At 43.0% G+C, this 18,035-nt stretch overlaps 1 protein-coding gene and 1 pseudogene across 4 annotated transcripts in view; one reads left to right on the top strand and one right to left on the bottom strand.

Moving 5' to 3' along the window:
• The window catches only part of adgrl4 (adhesion G protein-coupled receptor L4), a 172,462-nt gene that overhangs the window by 139,794 nt on the left and 14,633 nt on the right, over window positions 1-18,035 (bottom strand). For 3 of the 4 annotated variants that reach the window (XM_072273311.1, XM_072273314.1, XM_072273313.1), the window contains exon 2: window positions 9,498-9,674. In XM_072273311.1, coding sequence (XP_072129412.1) covers window positions 9,498-9,674 — 177 coding nt within the window. Of the gene's footprint in view, window positions 1-9,497; window positions 9,675-16,799; window positions 16,964-18,035 lie in introns of all 4 variants that reach the window. The other variant, XM_072273312.1, reaches the window with a different exon arrangement.
• LOC140206480 (U6 spliceosomal RNA) lies at window positions 311-409 on the top strand (annotated as a pseudogene).

Below are 18,035 nucleotides of genomic sequence, written 5' to 3'. Positions count from 1 at the left end.
ACGGGGAGAAGGCAGGAGATTGGGGCTGACAGGGAAATGGATCAGCCATGATGAAATGGTGGAGTAGACTCAATGGGCCAAATGGCCTATTTCTGCTCCTTCATCTTATGGGCATATGGTCCTAATTTATATGTGGAAATATTACTTTTTCATTTGTATGTATACAGTTGAAATGACAATAACCTTGAATTTGAATCCTCTTTAACAAGAAATCTAAATTTTATTTAATCACTTGTACTTAACTTCCCCAGCAGAATTTGAACCGATGCCTTTGCATTAACAATTCAGACCCTTAGCTACTCATCAAGATGTGCTTTGGCAGCACGTATACTAAACTTGGACGAATATAGCGAACATTAGCGTAGACCTTGCACAAGGATAACACATTTGAGAAATGTTGCATATTTTTAGGTCTACTCAGTAGAGTAGCAGTTAGCACAATGTTTTACAGCACCAGCTTTAAAATCGGCCAGGGTTCGATTCTCAGCATTAAGGTATCCTAATTTCTATTAAGTTTTGAAATTGAACCCATATGCACTACTTCTGATGGCAGCTCATTACACACCCTCACCACCCTCTGAGTGAAGATGTTTCCTCTTAAATATTTCACCTTTCACCTGTAACCTCTGGTTCTAGACTCACCCAACTTGAGTGGAAAAAAAGCTTGCTTGCATTTACCCCATCTATAGTCAAACATAACTTTATAAGCCATTTGGATAGGCACGTGGACGTAAGGAAGACATGATGTAGGTAGGAGGGATTACTGTTTGGATATTTTTGATTTGACTTTTAGCTGGCTCGGCATAACACTGTGGGCCAAGTGGTTTGTTCCTGTGCAGAACTCTTCTATGTTCTATCAAATCTCCTCTCATTCTCCTAGGCTCCAGGGAATACTGTCCTAACTTACTCACCCTATCCCTATAACTCAGGTCCTCAAGTTCCAGCAACATCCTTGTAAATTTTTTTTCTGTACTCTTTCAGTCTTATTTCTGCCTCAGTATTTGTCTGGGCAGTATAGTAGCGTAGTGGTTAGTACAATACCTTGCAGTACAGGCAACCAGGGTTCAATTCCCGCCTCTGCCTGCAAGGAGTTTGTGCGTTCTCCCTGTGACCGTGTGGTTTTCCTCTGGGTGCTCTGGTTTCCTCCCTCATTTCAAAGACATACTGGTTAGGGTTAGTGTGTTGTGAGCATACTACGTTGGCGCTGGAAGCATGGAGACAATTGTGGGCTGCCCCAAGTGCATCCTTTGGACTGTGTTGGTTTTTGGCACAAATAATGATGCACCACTGTGCCATCTTGCGACTGGTTTGTGCCAAACTCTCAGCCAACTTTCTCAGATCAAGATCCAACAGCAATATGGTAATGGCTAGATTTGTTTCAGTATTGAGAGATCACATTTGATTACTACCAAGCAGGCTTTGCCCACAGGAGGGACAGTAAATTTCATTTACAGTACTGTGCCAAAATCCCAGGCACACATATAAAAACATATATTCTAAGGCATTTGCGCAGTACCGTAATGTTATGTATTACATTGTACTGCTGTCACAAAGACAACAAATTTCACCACATATGCTGGTGATATTTAAACTGATTCTGGTAAGAAGCCAGGAGCTACCCCCTAAACCTATGCCCTCCAGCTTTTAATTCCCCAACACTGGGGAAACAGACTCTGCAAAATGGAATATGGATTCATTGGACAGAAGATGTTGATTGTTTCAAATGCCTGGTGATAGAGAAGGATGGTGTTTGATACAAGTAACACTTATTATGAATCAAGAAGAACAGTAATCATTTCAGTAAGAGGGAGGCCATGAAACAATAGTCTCTGGAACTACCCAAACATATGCTCATGGTTCCCTTCAACTCCAGGGCAGCACTGTGTTCCTGAGAGCACTCAGAAATGCCTGAAAGTGTAGGGGCAATCATCATATGTGGGCTGTTTCCGCACATCTACTGAGATGCCAATGAAAATAGTAATCTTCTACAATGTGCCTGATTAGCCAAGGGACTCAAAAACAATTTCCATAGGATTTCCTGGAATCCACAACAGGATGATTTTTTTCCCATTTTGAGATCTGGCTTGTCGCCACCAGTGAGAATGTCTGCAGTCCCAGGGGTGGGGAGGGGGCTAAAGGCAGAGTATGAAATTGTGCTGGTGAATGAATGGAATGTAGGCCCTCTCCAAACCTCAACTGTGGCCCCTGGTGGGATTCACTGTGGTGTAGTACGGAAGGAGTGCTGTGTTGTTGGGGATGCAATTGGAATTAGCCCATAAAGAGGTGCACAAGATGATAAGAGGCATAGATCAAGTGGACAGCCCGAGAATTTTTCCCTGGGCAAAAATGGCTAACTCACAGGGACATAATTTTAAGGTGACCAGGGGAATTATGGGGGGTGGGGGTGGGGGAATGTTAGTTCTTTACACAGTTAAGGGTATTATTTATTTTGTATATATTTGTTATTGCAACCTATGGTAATTTTTAATGTATTGCTGTATTGAGCCTACGGACTTCTGTACTTGCCATAGTGTGTTGGGCTTCTGGGTTTCTCGAGAACCTCTATTTACTAATTATTGTCTTAACAAGAGTCGTTAAACCCTTGAGATTTTGGTTTAATCTTATCAGGTCAATTGTGAGTAACAACACCTTATATTCCGTCTGGGTAGCCTCCAACCTGATGGCACGAACATTGACTTCTCAAACTTCCGCTAATGCCCAACCTCCCCCTTGTACCCCATCCGTTATTTATTTATATACACACATTCTTTTTCTCTCTCTCCTTTTTCTCCCTCTGTCCCTCTCACTATACCCCTTACCCATCCTCTGGGTTCCCCCCCACCCTTTTCTTTCTCCCTGGGCCTCCTGTCCCATGATCCTCTCATATCCCTTTTGCCAATCAACTGTCCAGCTCTTGGCTACATCCCTCCCCCTCCTGTCTTCTCCTATCATTTTGGATCTCCCCCTCCCCCTTGCAAATCTCTTACTAGCTCTTCTTTCAGTTAGTCCTGACAAAGGGTCTTGGCCCGAAATGTGGACTGTACCTCTTCCTAGAGATGCTGCCTGGCCTGCTGCATTCACCAGCAACTTTGATGTGTGTTGCTTGAAATGCCAGCATCTGCAGATTTCCTCGTAAATGTGACTGGCACAGGTTTCCTGCATTCTATGATTATCTAAAGAGGACTCTAGTTTCGTCTCTTAGCGTATACATGTATATAATTATAGTCATTGTGTTGGACAGAATGATTTGACTCGTGTTGTCGCTCCTTAATTCCTTCGAGACTCTTGTATTCCGTGTCTAACCTCTTGTTTCCATCTCCTCATGGGAAATCTGTTTTCCTGGGTCGTGCTGTTGTCAGCGCTCTCCGTGACGGAGGCTGCCTTCCACCATCCCCAGGTTGAGTCAGCACCAGCAACTGTTGTGACAGAGAGAGCCTACTATTCCTCTACTCTTGGATCCAGCCCGGCGAACGCGCACAGTGACAATTGCCCGGTAGCATAAAGCAGTTAGCGCAGCTGCTTTACAGCGCTAGCGATCACCGAGCAGAGCAAAACCACATGCTTATGGGTTCACGGACCAATCAGAAATCTGATGGTGGAGGGGGAAGGATAATGTTCCTAAAACATTAAGTGCATCTTCAGTCTCCTGTAACTCCTCCTGGATGGTAGTAATGTGAACACTGATAATGACTCAGAGTACAGAGGGGAAGTGGAGCGGCTGGTGGACAGGTGTGACAACAGCAACCAAAGTCTGAACGTGGAGAAGACCAAGGAAATGATTGTGATCTTTGGGAAGGTGGAGGTGAACCATCCCCCTGTGCATACATGGCCCCTCTGTAGAGAGAGTTAAAGTAAACTAAGTTCCTGGGAGCTCACATCACCTGGTCCCTCAATATCACCTCCCTGAAGGCACAGCAGCACCTCCACTTCCAAAGAAGATTGAGGCAAGCAAAGCTTCCCTCAACGCCCAACTACCTGTGCTGAATTTTACTGGAGCATCACTGTGTCCCGAGAAGCTGTATCTCCATCTGGTATGGGAACAGTCGAGCATCAGACCCCAAGTCCCTACAAAGGACTGTGAGACCAGCTGAGAGGATCATGGGGATCTCCCTACCATCCACTGGGGACATTTATCTGCACCACTGCATATGCAGGGCCCTTAGTGTTATTAAGAACCCCATCCAGCCAGCCAGCATCCCCTTCGACTTTCTACCATCAAACAGGAGACGTTGATGCATACAGACAATAAAGGTGAGAAATAGTCTCTTCCCTCAGGTCACTAGGCTTCTGAACACCCCGTCACATGGCAAGTGAAGTGTCACCAGTTAATTTGTTCTGTACTGTAAATATTTAATTTATGCATTTTACTTTGTGTGTGATTCATTTAATTCTTACTTTCCTAAGTTATTGTGTTATGCTTATTACTGTGCTTTACACACTGGTCTGGAGAAACATTGTCTTGTTTGACGTTATACATGTATATAGGTAAATGACAATAGGCTTGTCTTGATAGAGGCCATGTCCTGTATGGTGAGGGTTCTTGATGATTGATGTTGACTTCTCAAGGCTCCACGTGTTTAAGATATCCTCTATGATGAGGAGGCTAGACCCCCCCCCCCTCAATCTAAGAGTGTGAACTACACTACTTATAGCTTGAACGATTCAGTCTTTATTTACTCCTCAACATGCCTCCCTTTAGGAACAAGGCCTTGGAGGTCTGTACTCCATGAGGTTAATTGTATTTCTGCATGTTTTGAGACCTTGTGCTTCTTTCGCCTTGAACCCCCTCACCCTATCTCCCGCAGCTAATCAAGGTCTTGAATCAGCTGGGAGGAAGGAAGCAGCCGATTTGCCTTGGAATATGGAACTTGAATAATCTCCTTTTGGCATTGTCTGCTGGTCAAGGCTTTTGTGTTGCTGCAGTGAGTTGTTTATTAAGCTGTCGAGAAGTATATTGGGGTGGTGTGGAGAATGCTTTCGCTCTATGTTGCCACTACTGCCTTTCTTGGTGGCAGGGCAGTGTAGCAGTCTGCACAATCGCTTTCAGCTTCAGCAATCACTTATCGGGGTTCGAATCATGCCACTGTCTGAAAGGAGTTTTCTCTGGGTGCTCCAGTCTCCTCCCACATTCCAAAGACATACGGGTTGGGCTTAGTGAGTTGTGGGCTTGCAATGTTGGTGCCAGAACCATGGTGACACTTGCTGGCTGCCCACTTACCCCAGCACATTGCAAATGATGGTGTAAGCATAGAACACCGTGCAGGCCTTTTGGCCCATGATGCTGTGCTGACCCTTCAATCTACTTCATTTGCAATCTAACCCTTCCCTCCCACATAGCTCTCCACTTTTCTTTCACCTGGTAGTCTGGTTCAGAAGATTTTGAAAGATGAATGTGTCATCTTATTTATCATTTGCAAGTGCTTGGAGGCAGACTGCAAGTGTCACCATGCTTCCAACACCAACAAAGCACGCCCACAACTTTCTAGCGCTAACTGAGGCGTTTTTTTTGAATGTGGGAAGATGCCAGAGCACCAAAAGGAAAACCATGCAGTTCAACTCCTGACTGGCAGTGGCAGGAATCAAACCCTGAACAGTAACTGTTGGACGGTAACATAGTGGTTGGTACCAGTGTCCTGGGTTCAATTCTTGCCGCTGCCTGTAAGGAATTTGTATGTTCTCACTGTGACTGTGTAGGTTTCCTCCAGGTGCTCTGGTTTCCTCCCACAGTTCAAAGGCATAGTGGTCGGTAGGTTAATTAGTTATTGTAAATTGTTCTGTGATTAGGCTAGGGTTAAATCGAAGGATTGCTGGGTGGCGTGGCATGAAAGGCCGGAAAGGCTATTCTGTATCTCAGTAAGTAAATAAAACAAAAGCGATTGTGCTAACTCTATGGTTACGTGCCACCAAGGAAGATAGAAGTGGCTACTCATGCTCAAAATACCCCCAACACCTCGTGTCTAGGCCGCGTCCATTTCTGTTTATATATGTAAGAATATCTTTGCTATATCTGAAAAGGTCATTGGATTGGACAGTACTCCCTGTACTTGGCTTTCTCGCATGTAGACATGTTTGTTTTTGACACAACGGGACATTGTGTTGTGAATTGGCAGCTTCCCAGGGAAAACAATGTGGCTTCAACTTGCCAAGATCTGTTGTGACTCCTGATTCAGCCAACAGGAGCTTCACAGTAACTGGTTCAGAACACAAATCATGGAACTATACAGCACAGAACAGGCCCTTCAGCCCACAATGTTGTGCTGAACTTTTAACCTGCTCTAAGATTAATCCAACCCTTATGACCTTGCACCTTATTGTCTGTCAGCTCTGCATTTTCACTGTAACACTTCATTCTGCACTGTTATTGTTTTGCCTTGTACTATCTCAATGTACTGTTGTAATGAATTGATCTGTATGAATCAAAGTTCAAAGTAAATTTATTATCAAAGTACATATATGCACAACCCTGAGATTCATATTCTTGAGGACATTCACAGTAAATACAAAAACACAATAGAATTAATTAAAGACCACACCTGACAGTACAACCAATGTGCAAAAGACAACAAATTGCCCAAATACAAAAAGGAAAAAAAAAGCAATAATAATAAATAAATTAGCAATGGGTATCAAGAACATGAGATGAAGAGTCCTTGAAAGTGAGTCCATAGGTTGTGGGAACAGTTCAGCATTGGAGTGAGTGAAGTTATTCCCTTTTGGTTCAAGAGTCTGATGGTATACAAGTCAAGCTTTTTCCTGCACCTTGGTACATGACACAGTAATAAAAAATTGACCAATTTTTTCAGCTTCCACAACTCTCCGAGGTAAAAAATTGCAGAGATTTCCTCACCCTCTAAATGTTACATTACAGGGGGATCTTGATCAGCTGAAATCCAATTAGTTCCATCACCCTTCACCTTGTTTCCTGGAAATTTATCTACACACCTATCAAATGGGCTTAGAATGGTCTTCTTACTCATTAAAGGTGAACTCTTGACCTTATAATCTACCTCATTACACTAACTTACTGCTTGTTACACCACTGTTGTTTAGGGCAGCAATGAAAGTTCTTCATCTCTGTCTGTAGAGAAGGATTTTTCAACATTTTTTCTGTAACAATTATTTTTTGACCACTCAGGGTTGGTAGCCCTGAACTGAACCCCCAGACCACTCTTGGTCTGGCCTCTACGTTTTGATCTGTTTGGTATGGGAGACCCTACCAAGAGCCAAAGCATAAAGCCCTGCCTCTAGTCAACATGGCTCTCCAGGTCATTGAGGCACACAAGCCTCCAAACCCTACAACAAGATTGTGGTCCTCTTGGAAACACCTTATTATGACCTTGCACCATATTGTCTGCCTGCACAGCACTTTCTCTGTAACACTTTATTCTTCATTCTGTTATTGTTTTACCCTGTCCTAGCTCAATGCACTGTGTGATGAATTGATCTGTATGAATAGTATGCAAGACAAATTTTTCACTGTGTCTTGGTACATCAGCCAATAATTCATCAGTTACCAATTACACCCACTAATGTGCGATTTGCAGTTCCTAATCTACTTTGGTAGATGAAAAAGAACCATTACAAAAAAAACCATGCAGACTCTGCATAGACAGCATATGTAAGAGCATAAGAAATGGGAGCAGGAGTTGGCCATCTGGCCTATCAAACCCGTTACATCATTCAATAAGATCATAGCTGACCTGGATGTGGACTCAGTACCAGTGACCTTTACTCCATAACCTTTAAGTCCCCTGATATGGAAAATTATATCTAAATACACCTTAAATCTATTTAATGAGGTCACCTCTACTGCTGCTTTGGGCTCCTATGTCTTAAGGTCTTTTGTAAAGAAGGGTCAGGGAAAAATTGCCATGTCCAGATGTAGAAAGCTGACAGAGACCTATCCGACACAGACTCAAGGCTGTAATTGCTGCCAAATGTGCAACTACTAAATACTGACTTGAAGAGGGTGAGTTATTATACAATTAATTATTTTGTGTTTAATAATTGTAATAAATTAGACTAATTTGTAGAAATATGTTTTCACTTTGACTCAAAAGAGTCTTTCTGCTGATCAGTGTCAAAAAAGCCAAATTAAATCCGTTGTGATTCAATGTTGTAAAACAATAAAACATGAAAACTTCTGGGGGGGGTGAATACTTTTAAAGGCACCGTAATTTTATGTGTTTCTAGAAGATCTCATCTCATTCTTTTGGATTCCAGCTATGATAGACCCAGGTGACTCAATCTCTCCTCACAGGCTTACCCGCTCTTCTCCAGAATCAATCTGGTGAACCTCTTCTACACTGCCTCCAAAGGCGGTGTATCTTTCCTCGAGTGCGGAGACCAAAACCAAATTCGGTACTCCAGGTGCAGCCTCATCGGGACCCTGCACAGCTGCATCATAACCTCCCTGCTTTCAAATTCAAACCCTCCAGCAATGGAGGCCAACATGCCTTCTTGACAACTTGTTGCATCTACAAAAGCACATAATGTCAGGATTGAAAACAGGTCCCAGCAACTGTGAGCTGCAGAACCAATGGCTGTACACTTGTGAAATATGAGGAGTGTTTGAGGACTCTGGGCCTGTACTCACTGGAGTTTAGAAGAATGAGGGGGGGGATCTTACAGAAACCTAACAGTTATTGAAAGGCCTAGCTGGAGTAGACGTGGGGAGGATGTTTCCAGTAATGGGAGCTGCCATAGAATAGAAGGACGTCCCTTTGGAAGAGGGGTTCCCAGACTGGTGTCCATGGATTCCTTGGTAAATGGCTGGGGTCTATGGCATAAAAACGGTTGGGAAACCCTGCATTAAAACAAAGATGAGGAGGAAATTCTTTAACCAGAGGATGATGAATCTGTGGTATTCATTACTACGGACAGCTGTGGAAGACGAGTCATTGGGTATATTTAAAGTGGAGGTTGATAGGTTCTTTATTAGTAAGAGTATCAAAGATTACACTGAGAAGGTAGGAAAATGTGGTTGAGAGAGATAATAAATCAGCCACGATAGAATGGTGGAGCAGACTCAATGGGCCAAATACTGTCATTCTGATCTTATGGCTTATTGCCCTATGGTCTGTTCATACCCATCAAATGGGCTTAGATTCCTTTTGGCACTTAGAATGGACAGCTTGCATGATAAAGGTGATCTCATATCAACCTTGCACCTTATTGTCTGCCTGCGCTTTCTCTGTAACTGTAACACTTTGTTCTGCATTTTGTTACTGTGTTAGCTTGTACTATCTCAATGCCCTGTAGAAATGAAGAGATCTCTATGGATGGTATGCAAGACAAGTTTTTCCACTGTCTTGGTACATGTGACAATCCATTAAAATTTCCAATTGACAATAATTTATATAGTACCAATTACCAATGCTGTGCATTAATAGACTGAATGGCTTCCTTTTGTACTGTGAATGTCAGTGCCTTGTCCATTAAAGAACAGATGACCTTATCAACAGTGATGAGCAGCACCTTGGAGCAGAATCTCCTACCTTCGCAGAACCGTATTCCATCGCCTGTGAAGCCTGTGTTGCAGTAGCACCCGGGTTTCCTCCCCATCACGGTGCAGCTCGCATTCTTGTGACACGTGTTGCCACCACAGTCTGTGTTGGCTTGAGCACCAGATCTTGGTAACAGGGAGCACAGGTCCAATAGACTGGACAGCCACACTGCAATTCAAAAAGGCAGGAAGGAAATATGGTTTAAAAAAAAAACACAGCACAGAGCATGGAATAAACAAAACTGTGCAAGATCCTTTGTAATTTTGAAAACCACTGTCCCTTCTCTCAAGCCCTTATGTGACTAAGACCATAAGACTTAAGAGTAGAAATAGACCATCTGGCCCATTGATATTGCTCTGAATTCTAAAGGGACATCCTCGTATTCCGAATCTGTGCCTCTGTTCTGAGACTCTCCAGCTATTTGAAAAATTGTCTTCGCCTCTACTCTATCTAGGACTTCCGTTATATCGTAGGTTTCAATGAGATTCCCCCTCATTCTTCTAGATTCAGCAAGGACAGGCCCAGAGCCATCAGCATGTCTCACACATTAACCCTTTCATTCCCAGGACCATTGTCATAAGCCTCCTTTAGATTCTTTCCAATGCCAGCACATCCTTTTAGATATGGTGCCCAAAACTGCTCACAGTATTCAAAATATGGTCTGGCCAGTACCATGTAAGTTTTAGCATTACATCAATGCTTTTATGTTGTTATCCTCTCTAAATGCTGGTCTTTGATACAACCTTGCCCAGGCCTATGCCCTGGAGAGTGAAGACTTTCCAGGTGTAGATCCATGGTCTCGCAAGACCAACAGATGCCTCTTGAAGTAAATGCTAATATTGCATTTGCCTTTCTTACTACAGACTCAACCTGGAAGGTGACTTTTAAGGAATTCTACACAAGGACTCCCAAGTCCATTTACACTTCCAATTTCTAACTTTTCAGCTATTTAGAAAATAGTCTACACCTTTATTCCCTCTGCCAAACTGCATGACCACACATTTCCTCACATTGTATTCCATCTGCCATTCTTAATGCTCCAAGAATGACAGGGTGACTTGGTGCATTCCTGAGATATGACCAATGTAGAAGCTGAATTAATAGCCATTTTCCAAGCATGATCATCAGCTTAAGATGCTTGGGGTTTTGAATGCAGGTCAGAATGGGAGCTAAAAGACCAGTCAGCCCATCATGGCAGTGCTATCCCTTTGAAAGAGTGACTTAATTGTTGAGAGGTCAAAGAATGCTATTTGACCAATCAAGTCCAGGGTATCTCTGTGGAAGCTTGAACCTTTTCCCTAAAGCTCTGACATTTCTCAAACAAGAGAAAGATGCAGACACTGGAAATCCAAGCAGCACACATAAGGAAGCCTGCTGAATTCCTGCAGCATTTTGTGTGTTGTTCTGGCATCTCTTCCTTTTAGGTACTGATCCAATTCCCTTTCAGAAGTCCAGACAGAAAATACATTCCTCTCTCTTGGACATTTCAGATGTTACAAAGGGTGATACAAAGATAGGTGGAGGGGCAGGTAGTGTTGAAGAGGCAGTGAGTTGGCATGGATTAGGAGAATGGGCAAAGAAATGGCAGATGGAATATGAATGGTTTTGTGCCTTGTTACTAAGTTTGTGGATGATCAAAAATAGGCAGGGAGCACTGAGGAACCAGAGAGTCTGCAGAAGGTCTTGGACAGATTGGGAGAATGGGCGAAGTGGGGGTGGACGGAATACGATGTTGGGAAGTGTATGGTCATACACCTTGGTAGAAGGAATCAAGACAAAAACTATTTTCTAAACAGGGACTAAAATGGAAATCAGAGGTGCAAGTGATCTTCGGAGTCCTCGTGCAAGATTTCATAAAGTAAGGGTTCCCAACGTGGTGTTCACAGAACACGTGATTAATGGTAGGGGTCTATTGCATAAAAAGGTTGGGAACCTCGGTCCTAAAAGTTAACTTGTAGGTTAAGTCAGTGGTAAGGAAGGCAAATGCCTCTGTCACCCAGGATATTTAAGAAGGGTGGGAGGCAGCAGAAAGGAAGCGACAGACCTGTTAGTCTGACATCAGTGGTTGGGAAGTTGTTGGAATCGATTGTTAGGGATGAGATTACTGAGTACCTGGAAGCACATGACAAGATTGGCCAAAGCCAGCATGGTTTCCTGAAAGGAAAATCCTGCCCAACAAACCTACTGCAATTCTTTGAGGAAATTACAAGCAGGGTGAGACAAAGGAGATGCAGTAGACGTGGTGTACTTGGATTTTCAGAAGGCCTTTGACAGGTGCCGCATATGAGGCTGCTTAGCAAGATAAGAGCCCATGGAATTACAGGGAAGTTACTAGCATGGGTGGAGCATTGACCGGTCGGCAGAAAACAGAGACTGGGAATAAAGGGATCCTATTCTGGCTGGCTGCCGGTTACCAGTGGAGTTCCACAGAGGTCAGTGTTGGGACCGCTGCTTTTTACGATGTATGTCAATGATTTGGACTGTGGGATTAATGGATTTGTGGCTAAATTTGCCGATGATACAAAGATAGGTGGAGGAGCGGGTAGTGTTGAGGAAACAGAGAGCCTGCAGAGAGACTTAGATAGTTTAGGAGAATGGGCAAAGAAATGGCAAATGAAATACAATGTTGGAAAGTGTATGGTCATGCACTTTGATGGAAGATGTAAATGGAAAGACTATTATTTAGATGGGGAGAGAATTCAAAATGCAGAGATGCAAAGGGACTTGGGAGTCCTTGTGCAGAATACCCTAAAGGTTTACCTCCAGGTTGAGTCGGTGGTGAAGGCGGCGAATGCAATGTTGACATTCATTTCTAGAGAGATAGTATATAAGAGCAGGGATGTGATGTTGAGACTCTATAAGGCACTCATGAGACCACACTTGGAGTATTGTGTGCAGTTTTGGGCTCCTTATTTTAGAAAGGATATACTGACATTGGAGAGGGTTCAGAGAAGATTCACGAGAATGATTCCAGGAATGAAAGGATTACCGTATGAGGAACTCCAGGCAGCTCTTGGGCTGTATTCCCTGGAGTTCAGGAGAATGAGTGGGGATCTCATAGAAACATTTCGAATGTCAAAAGGCCTGAACAGATTAGATATGGCAAGGTTATTTCCCATGGTAGGGGATTCTAGGACAAGAGGGCATGACTTCAGGATTGAAGGACATCCATTTGGAACTGAGATGTGGAAAAATTACTTTAGTCAGAGGGTGGTAAATCTGTGGAACTTGTTGCCGCAAGTGGCTGTGGAGGCCAAGTCATTGGGTGTAGACAGGTTCTTGATTAGCGAGGGCATCAAAGGGTATGGGGAGAAGGCAGGGGAGTGAGGATGACCGGAAGAATTGGATCAGCCCATGGTTGAATGGCAAAGCAGTCTCGATGGGCCGTATGGCATACTTCTGCTCCTGTATCTTATGGTCATGCTCTCTTCTCAGGATAGAAGGCTGAAGGCACACACTCAGTGATTCAGGAACAGCTTCTTCCTCTCTGCCATACAATTTCTGAATGGACATTGAACCCATGAACACTGCTTCACTACTTTTTAAATTATTTCTGTTATTGCATTACTATTCCTAATTTAACAGCTTAATATAAACACATATATACACATACTCTAATTCATTCATTTTTTAATATATCTATCATGTATTGCATTGTACTGTTGCTGATAGGCTAACAAATTTCACACAGGAGGCTAACAAATTTCACAACATATACTGGTGATATTAAGTCTGATTCTGAAATGCAATATTAGCATTCATTTCGAGAGTTCTAGAATGAAAAAAGCAAAGTTGTAACATTGAGGCTTTATAAAGCATTGGTCAGATCACATACGTTACATGTAACCTTCTGTGTTTAAAAAGAGATGGTCCTTTTGAAGCTCTCTCGTCACTTTAAAAGTATGCCCTCTAATTCTGGATTCCCCAGTTCTGGGAAAAGGACTGAGTGGATTCATCCAGCCTGACAAACTGCCCGGACAAATCCTTAGATTATGTTGGTTCATAAGAGGATGCTGTCCAAGTTGCATGCCATCTTGGACAATGTCTCCCATCCACTACATAATGTACTGGGTGGGCACAGGAGTACATTCAGCCAGAGACTCATTCCACCAAGATGCAACACAGAGCGTCATAGGAAGTCATTCCTGCCTGTGGCCAAACCTTACAACTCCTCCCTTGTAGGGTCAAACACCCTGAGCCAATAGGCTGGTCCTGGACTTATTTCCTGGCATAATTTACATATTACTACTTAATTATTTATGGTTTTATTACTATTTAATTATTTATGGTGCAACAGTAACGAAAACCAATTTCCGCTGGGATCAATAAAGTATATGACTAATGCAAATGATGCATTTCACTGTACGTCCCGATGTACATGTGATAAATAAATGAATCTGAATAGCACTCTCAAATTTCTACAAGATCACATTTCATTATCACACTTGACAAACATAACCAAATACCACCTGATAGCAATAAATTCCTGATTCACTAATCTCCCTCCTGGCACTTCTCTCTGCAAGTGGCTGAGGGGTTACATCTGCCTCCTCACCTCCATTCAGGGCCTCAACTAGTCCTTCCAGGTGAGGCAGCACTTCACTTGCGAATTTGCTGGTTCAGCTTTTGTGTCTGGTGCTCCCAATGCGGCCTCCTCTACACTGGTGAGAGCCGTCATAAATTGGGGGACTGCTTTATCAACCACCTCCACTCCATCCGTCAAAAGTGGAACGTGCTGGTGGACAAACATTTTAATTCTGACTCCCATTCATGCTTTGACTTTTTCCATTCTCCTCTTCCCATTCTCCACCTGTGCTACGAGGCGACCTTCAGGGTAGAGGAGCAGCACCTTATATTCCATTTAGGTAGCTTCCAACTTGATGGCATGAATATTGATTTCTCCTTCCAATAAAAAAAAAGTCTCCCTCTCCTCTTCTTCTGTTCCCTACTCTAGCCTCTTACGTCATATCACCTGCCTATCACTTTCCTCCTGGGTCCCCTCCTTCTTCCCTTTCTCCTATGGTCCTCTCTCCTCTTCAGCCCTTTGTCTTTCCTATCCATCTGGGTTCACCTGAGACCTTTTAGCTGTCCTCTTTCCCCTCCCCCCAGTTTTAATTCTGGTGTCTTCCAATCCTGATGAATGGTCTTGGCCTGAAACATTGACTGCTTATTTATTTCCACAGATGCTGCCTGGCCTGCTGTGTCTCTTCAGCATTTCCTGTGTGTTGCTTTGGATTTCCAGCATCTGCAGAATTTTTCATGTTAATAAGCTCCTGAGATTCCAAGGCATTTTCAAAGCATTTAATTTGTCCCAACAACTTTGATTATGAAATTTATGGAATCTTTTACATTTGCCATCAACTGAAGCTGTCCGCGAGCCCTCTGTTGGTCCACGTTTATACAAGGGAGTGGATTAAAACTACTGAGGGGAATTGAAATCCATCATGTAGAAAGACAGATGTGTTTTCAAGCCACGAGGAAAACCCTGTGAGCAGGAACGGGCACGTTACAGGAAACAGGAAGAAGGTTTGGTCTAGCCAATTCCTCCTCCATGCATCAGCAATGTTTCATCGTGACATCCTTTAATGTCTGCTCTTTCCAGAAATAATTTCAATTGTTTGCTCAGACTATTCCGACTGTCTTTGATGTCCTTCCCAGCTAACACATTCCAACATTCTATTAACCTTTCAGGAACTTCTTTCTGCTGGTCTTTCTTCTTTACTCATAGTTCTTTCACTTTTAGCTCATCCCCATCAGGGAATCAGAATCCGGTTTATTGTCTCTGCCATATGTTGTGAAATTTGTTGTTTGGCAGCAGTGTGATACATAAAAAAATATAAACTACAATAAGAAATATATACTGTCATAGAACATAGAATAGTACAGCACAGTACAGGCCCTTCGGTCCTTAGGGAAGGCGGGAATGTCATACATTGAAAGATTGGAGTGACTGGGGTTATATACACTGGAATTTAGAAGGATGAGAGGGGATCTGATTGAAACATATAAAACTATTAAGGGATTGGACACGCCAAAGGCAGGAAACATATTCCTGATGTTGGGGCGTCCAGAACCAGGGGCCACAGTTTAAGAATACTTGGTAGGCCATTTAGAACGGAGTTGAAGAAAAACTTTTTCCACCCAGAGGGTTGTGGATCTGTGGAATGTTCTGCCTCAGAAGGCAGTGGAGGCCAATTCTCTGGATTCTTTCAAGAAAGAGTTAGGTAGAGCTCTTAAAGATAGCGGAGACAAGGGTTATGGGGAGAAGGCAGGAACCGGGTACTGATTGTGGATGATCAGCCATGATCACAGTGATATGGCGGTGCTGGCTCGAAGGGCCGAATGGCCTACTCCTGCATCTATTGTCTATTGACCCTTTAACCCTGCCTCCCATATAACCCCTCCCCACCTTAAATTTCTCCATATACCTGTCTAGTAGTCTCTTAAATTTCACTAGTGTATCTGCCTCCACCACTGACTCAGGCAGTGCATTCCACGCACCAACCACACTGAGTAAAAAAACCTTCCTCTAATATCCCCGTTGAACTTCCCACCCCTTACCTTAAAGCCATGTCCTCTTGTATCGAGCAGTGGTGCCCTGGGGAAGAGGCGCTGGCTGTCCACTCTATCTATTCCTCTTAATATCTTGTATACCTCTATCATGTCTCCTCTTATCCTCCTTCTCTCCAAAGAACGAACGAACGAACACACACACACCTCAGTTGCTGATCTTGGTTCATGAAGACAGAAAAGGCCACCACTTTAAATGGGACACCATGGGACAGCATAGACAAAGCATACATGAGAATTTCAGATGCATGGTTCTCTTCTGATAACTTCATAAACGTATCGAAATAGATGTCATCTACGAACCCCTAGGAGCTAAAGCGAATAGAACTTGTGGCAATAGAATTCAAAGGTCAACTGAAGGGGTAGCCAATCAGGACCAAGGCAAGCAAACGAGGAACTATATAAACACCAGCACTCCCAGAGAGCAACACCAACAATTGCACTGTGAGGAGGTCACCACAATTGGTGCCGAAAGGCCTGCAAGTTAATTGCCAAACTCGGTGAACACTGCAACATCATATGTAAAGTGCCTATAAAAAGTATTCACCTGCCTTTCATGTTTTATCATTTTACAACATTGAATCACTGTGGATTTAATTTGGCTGTTTTTTGACACTGATCAACAGAAAAAGACTCGTGTCAAAGTGAAAACAAATCCCTACAAGGTGATCTAAAGTAATTACAAATATAAAACACAAAATAATTGATGGCATAAGTATTCACCCCGTTTCATATGACACATCAAATCATCACTGACGCAGTCAATTGGTTTTAGACATCACATGATTAGTTAAATAGCGATCACTGTGGGCAGTCAAGGTGTTTCAATTGATTGTAGTGAAAATGCATCTGTATCTGGAAGGTCCAACTGCTGGTGAGTCAGTATCCTGGCAAAAACAAGACAAAAGAACACTCCAAGCAACTCCATGAAAAGGTTATTGAAAAGCACATCAGGAGATAGATACATGAAAATTTCCAAGTCACTGAATATCCCTTGGAGTTCAGTTAAGACAATCATCAAGAAATGGAAAGAATATGGCACAGAGTGATCGTGCAAGAAGGGAAGCATTAAGGGAGGCCAGCAAGTCTATGACAACTCTAGAGGAGTTACAGGCTTCAGCCACTGCGATGGGAGAGACTGCACATACAACTGTTGCCCGGATGCTTCACCAGTTGCAGCTCTATAGGAGAGAGGCAAAGAGAAGGCCACTGCTGAAGAAAAACTCAAATGAAATCTCATCTAGAGTTTTCCAGAAGGCATGTGGGAGACTCTGAAATCAGCTGGAAGAAGGTTCTATGGTCTGATGAAACCAAATTTGAGCTTTTTGGCCATCAGACTAATTTCTATGTTTGGCATAAGCCAAACACTGCACATCATCGAAAACACACCATCCCTATTGTGAATCATGGTGGTGGCTGCATCATGCTGTGGGAATGCTTCATGGCAAAAGGCTCTGGAAGGCTTGTGAAGATAGAGGGTAAAATGACTGCAGCAAAATATAGGGAAATCTTGGAGGAAAACCTGATGCAGTCTGCAGGAGAACCGTGACTTGGGAAAAGATTTGTTTTCCAGCTGGACCATGACCCCAAGCTTAAAGCTAAATTTACACAGGAATGGCTTACAAACAAGAAAGTTTATGTCCTGGAGTGGCAAGTCAAAGTCCAGACCTCAATCCAATTGAGAATTTGTGGCTGGACTTGAAAAGGGCTGTTCACTCACTATCCCTATGCAATTTGATAGAACTTGAGCAATTTTCTAAAGAAGAATGGGGAAAAATAGTAGTGACCAGATGTGTAAAGTTGAGAGACTTATCCACACAGACTCAAGTCTGTAATTGCTGCCAAAGGTGCATCTGCTGAGTACTGACTTGAAGGGGGTGAGTAATTATGCTATTAATTATTTTGTGTTTATTAAATAATACATTTTGGCCAAATTGTCGAAGTTTGTTTTCACTTTGA

The sequence above is a fragment of the Mobula birostris genome, chromosome 12, assembly GCF_030028105.1.
Source record: "Mobula birostris isolate sMobBir1 chromosome 12, sMobBir1.hap1, whole genome shotgun sequence".
NCBI classification, from domain to species: domain Eukaryota; kingdom Metazoa; phylum Chordata; class Chondrichthyes; order Myliobatiformes; family Myliobatidae; genus Mobula; species Mobula birostris.
The sequence above is the reverse complement of the archived record's forward strand: the minus strand, read 5'-3'. Positions and strand labels throughout refer to the sequence as shown.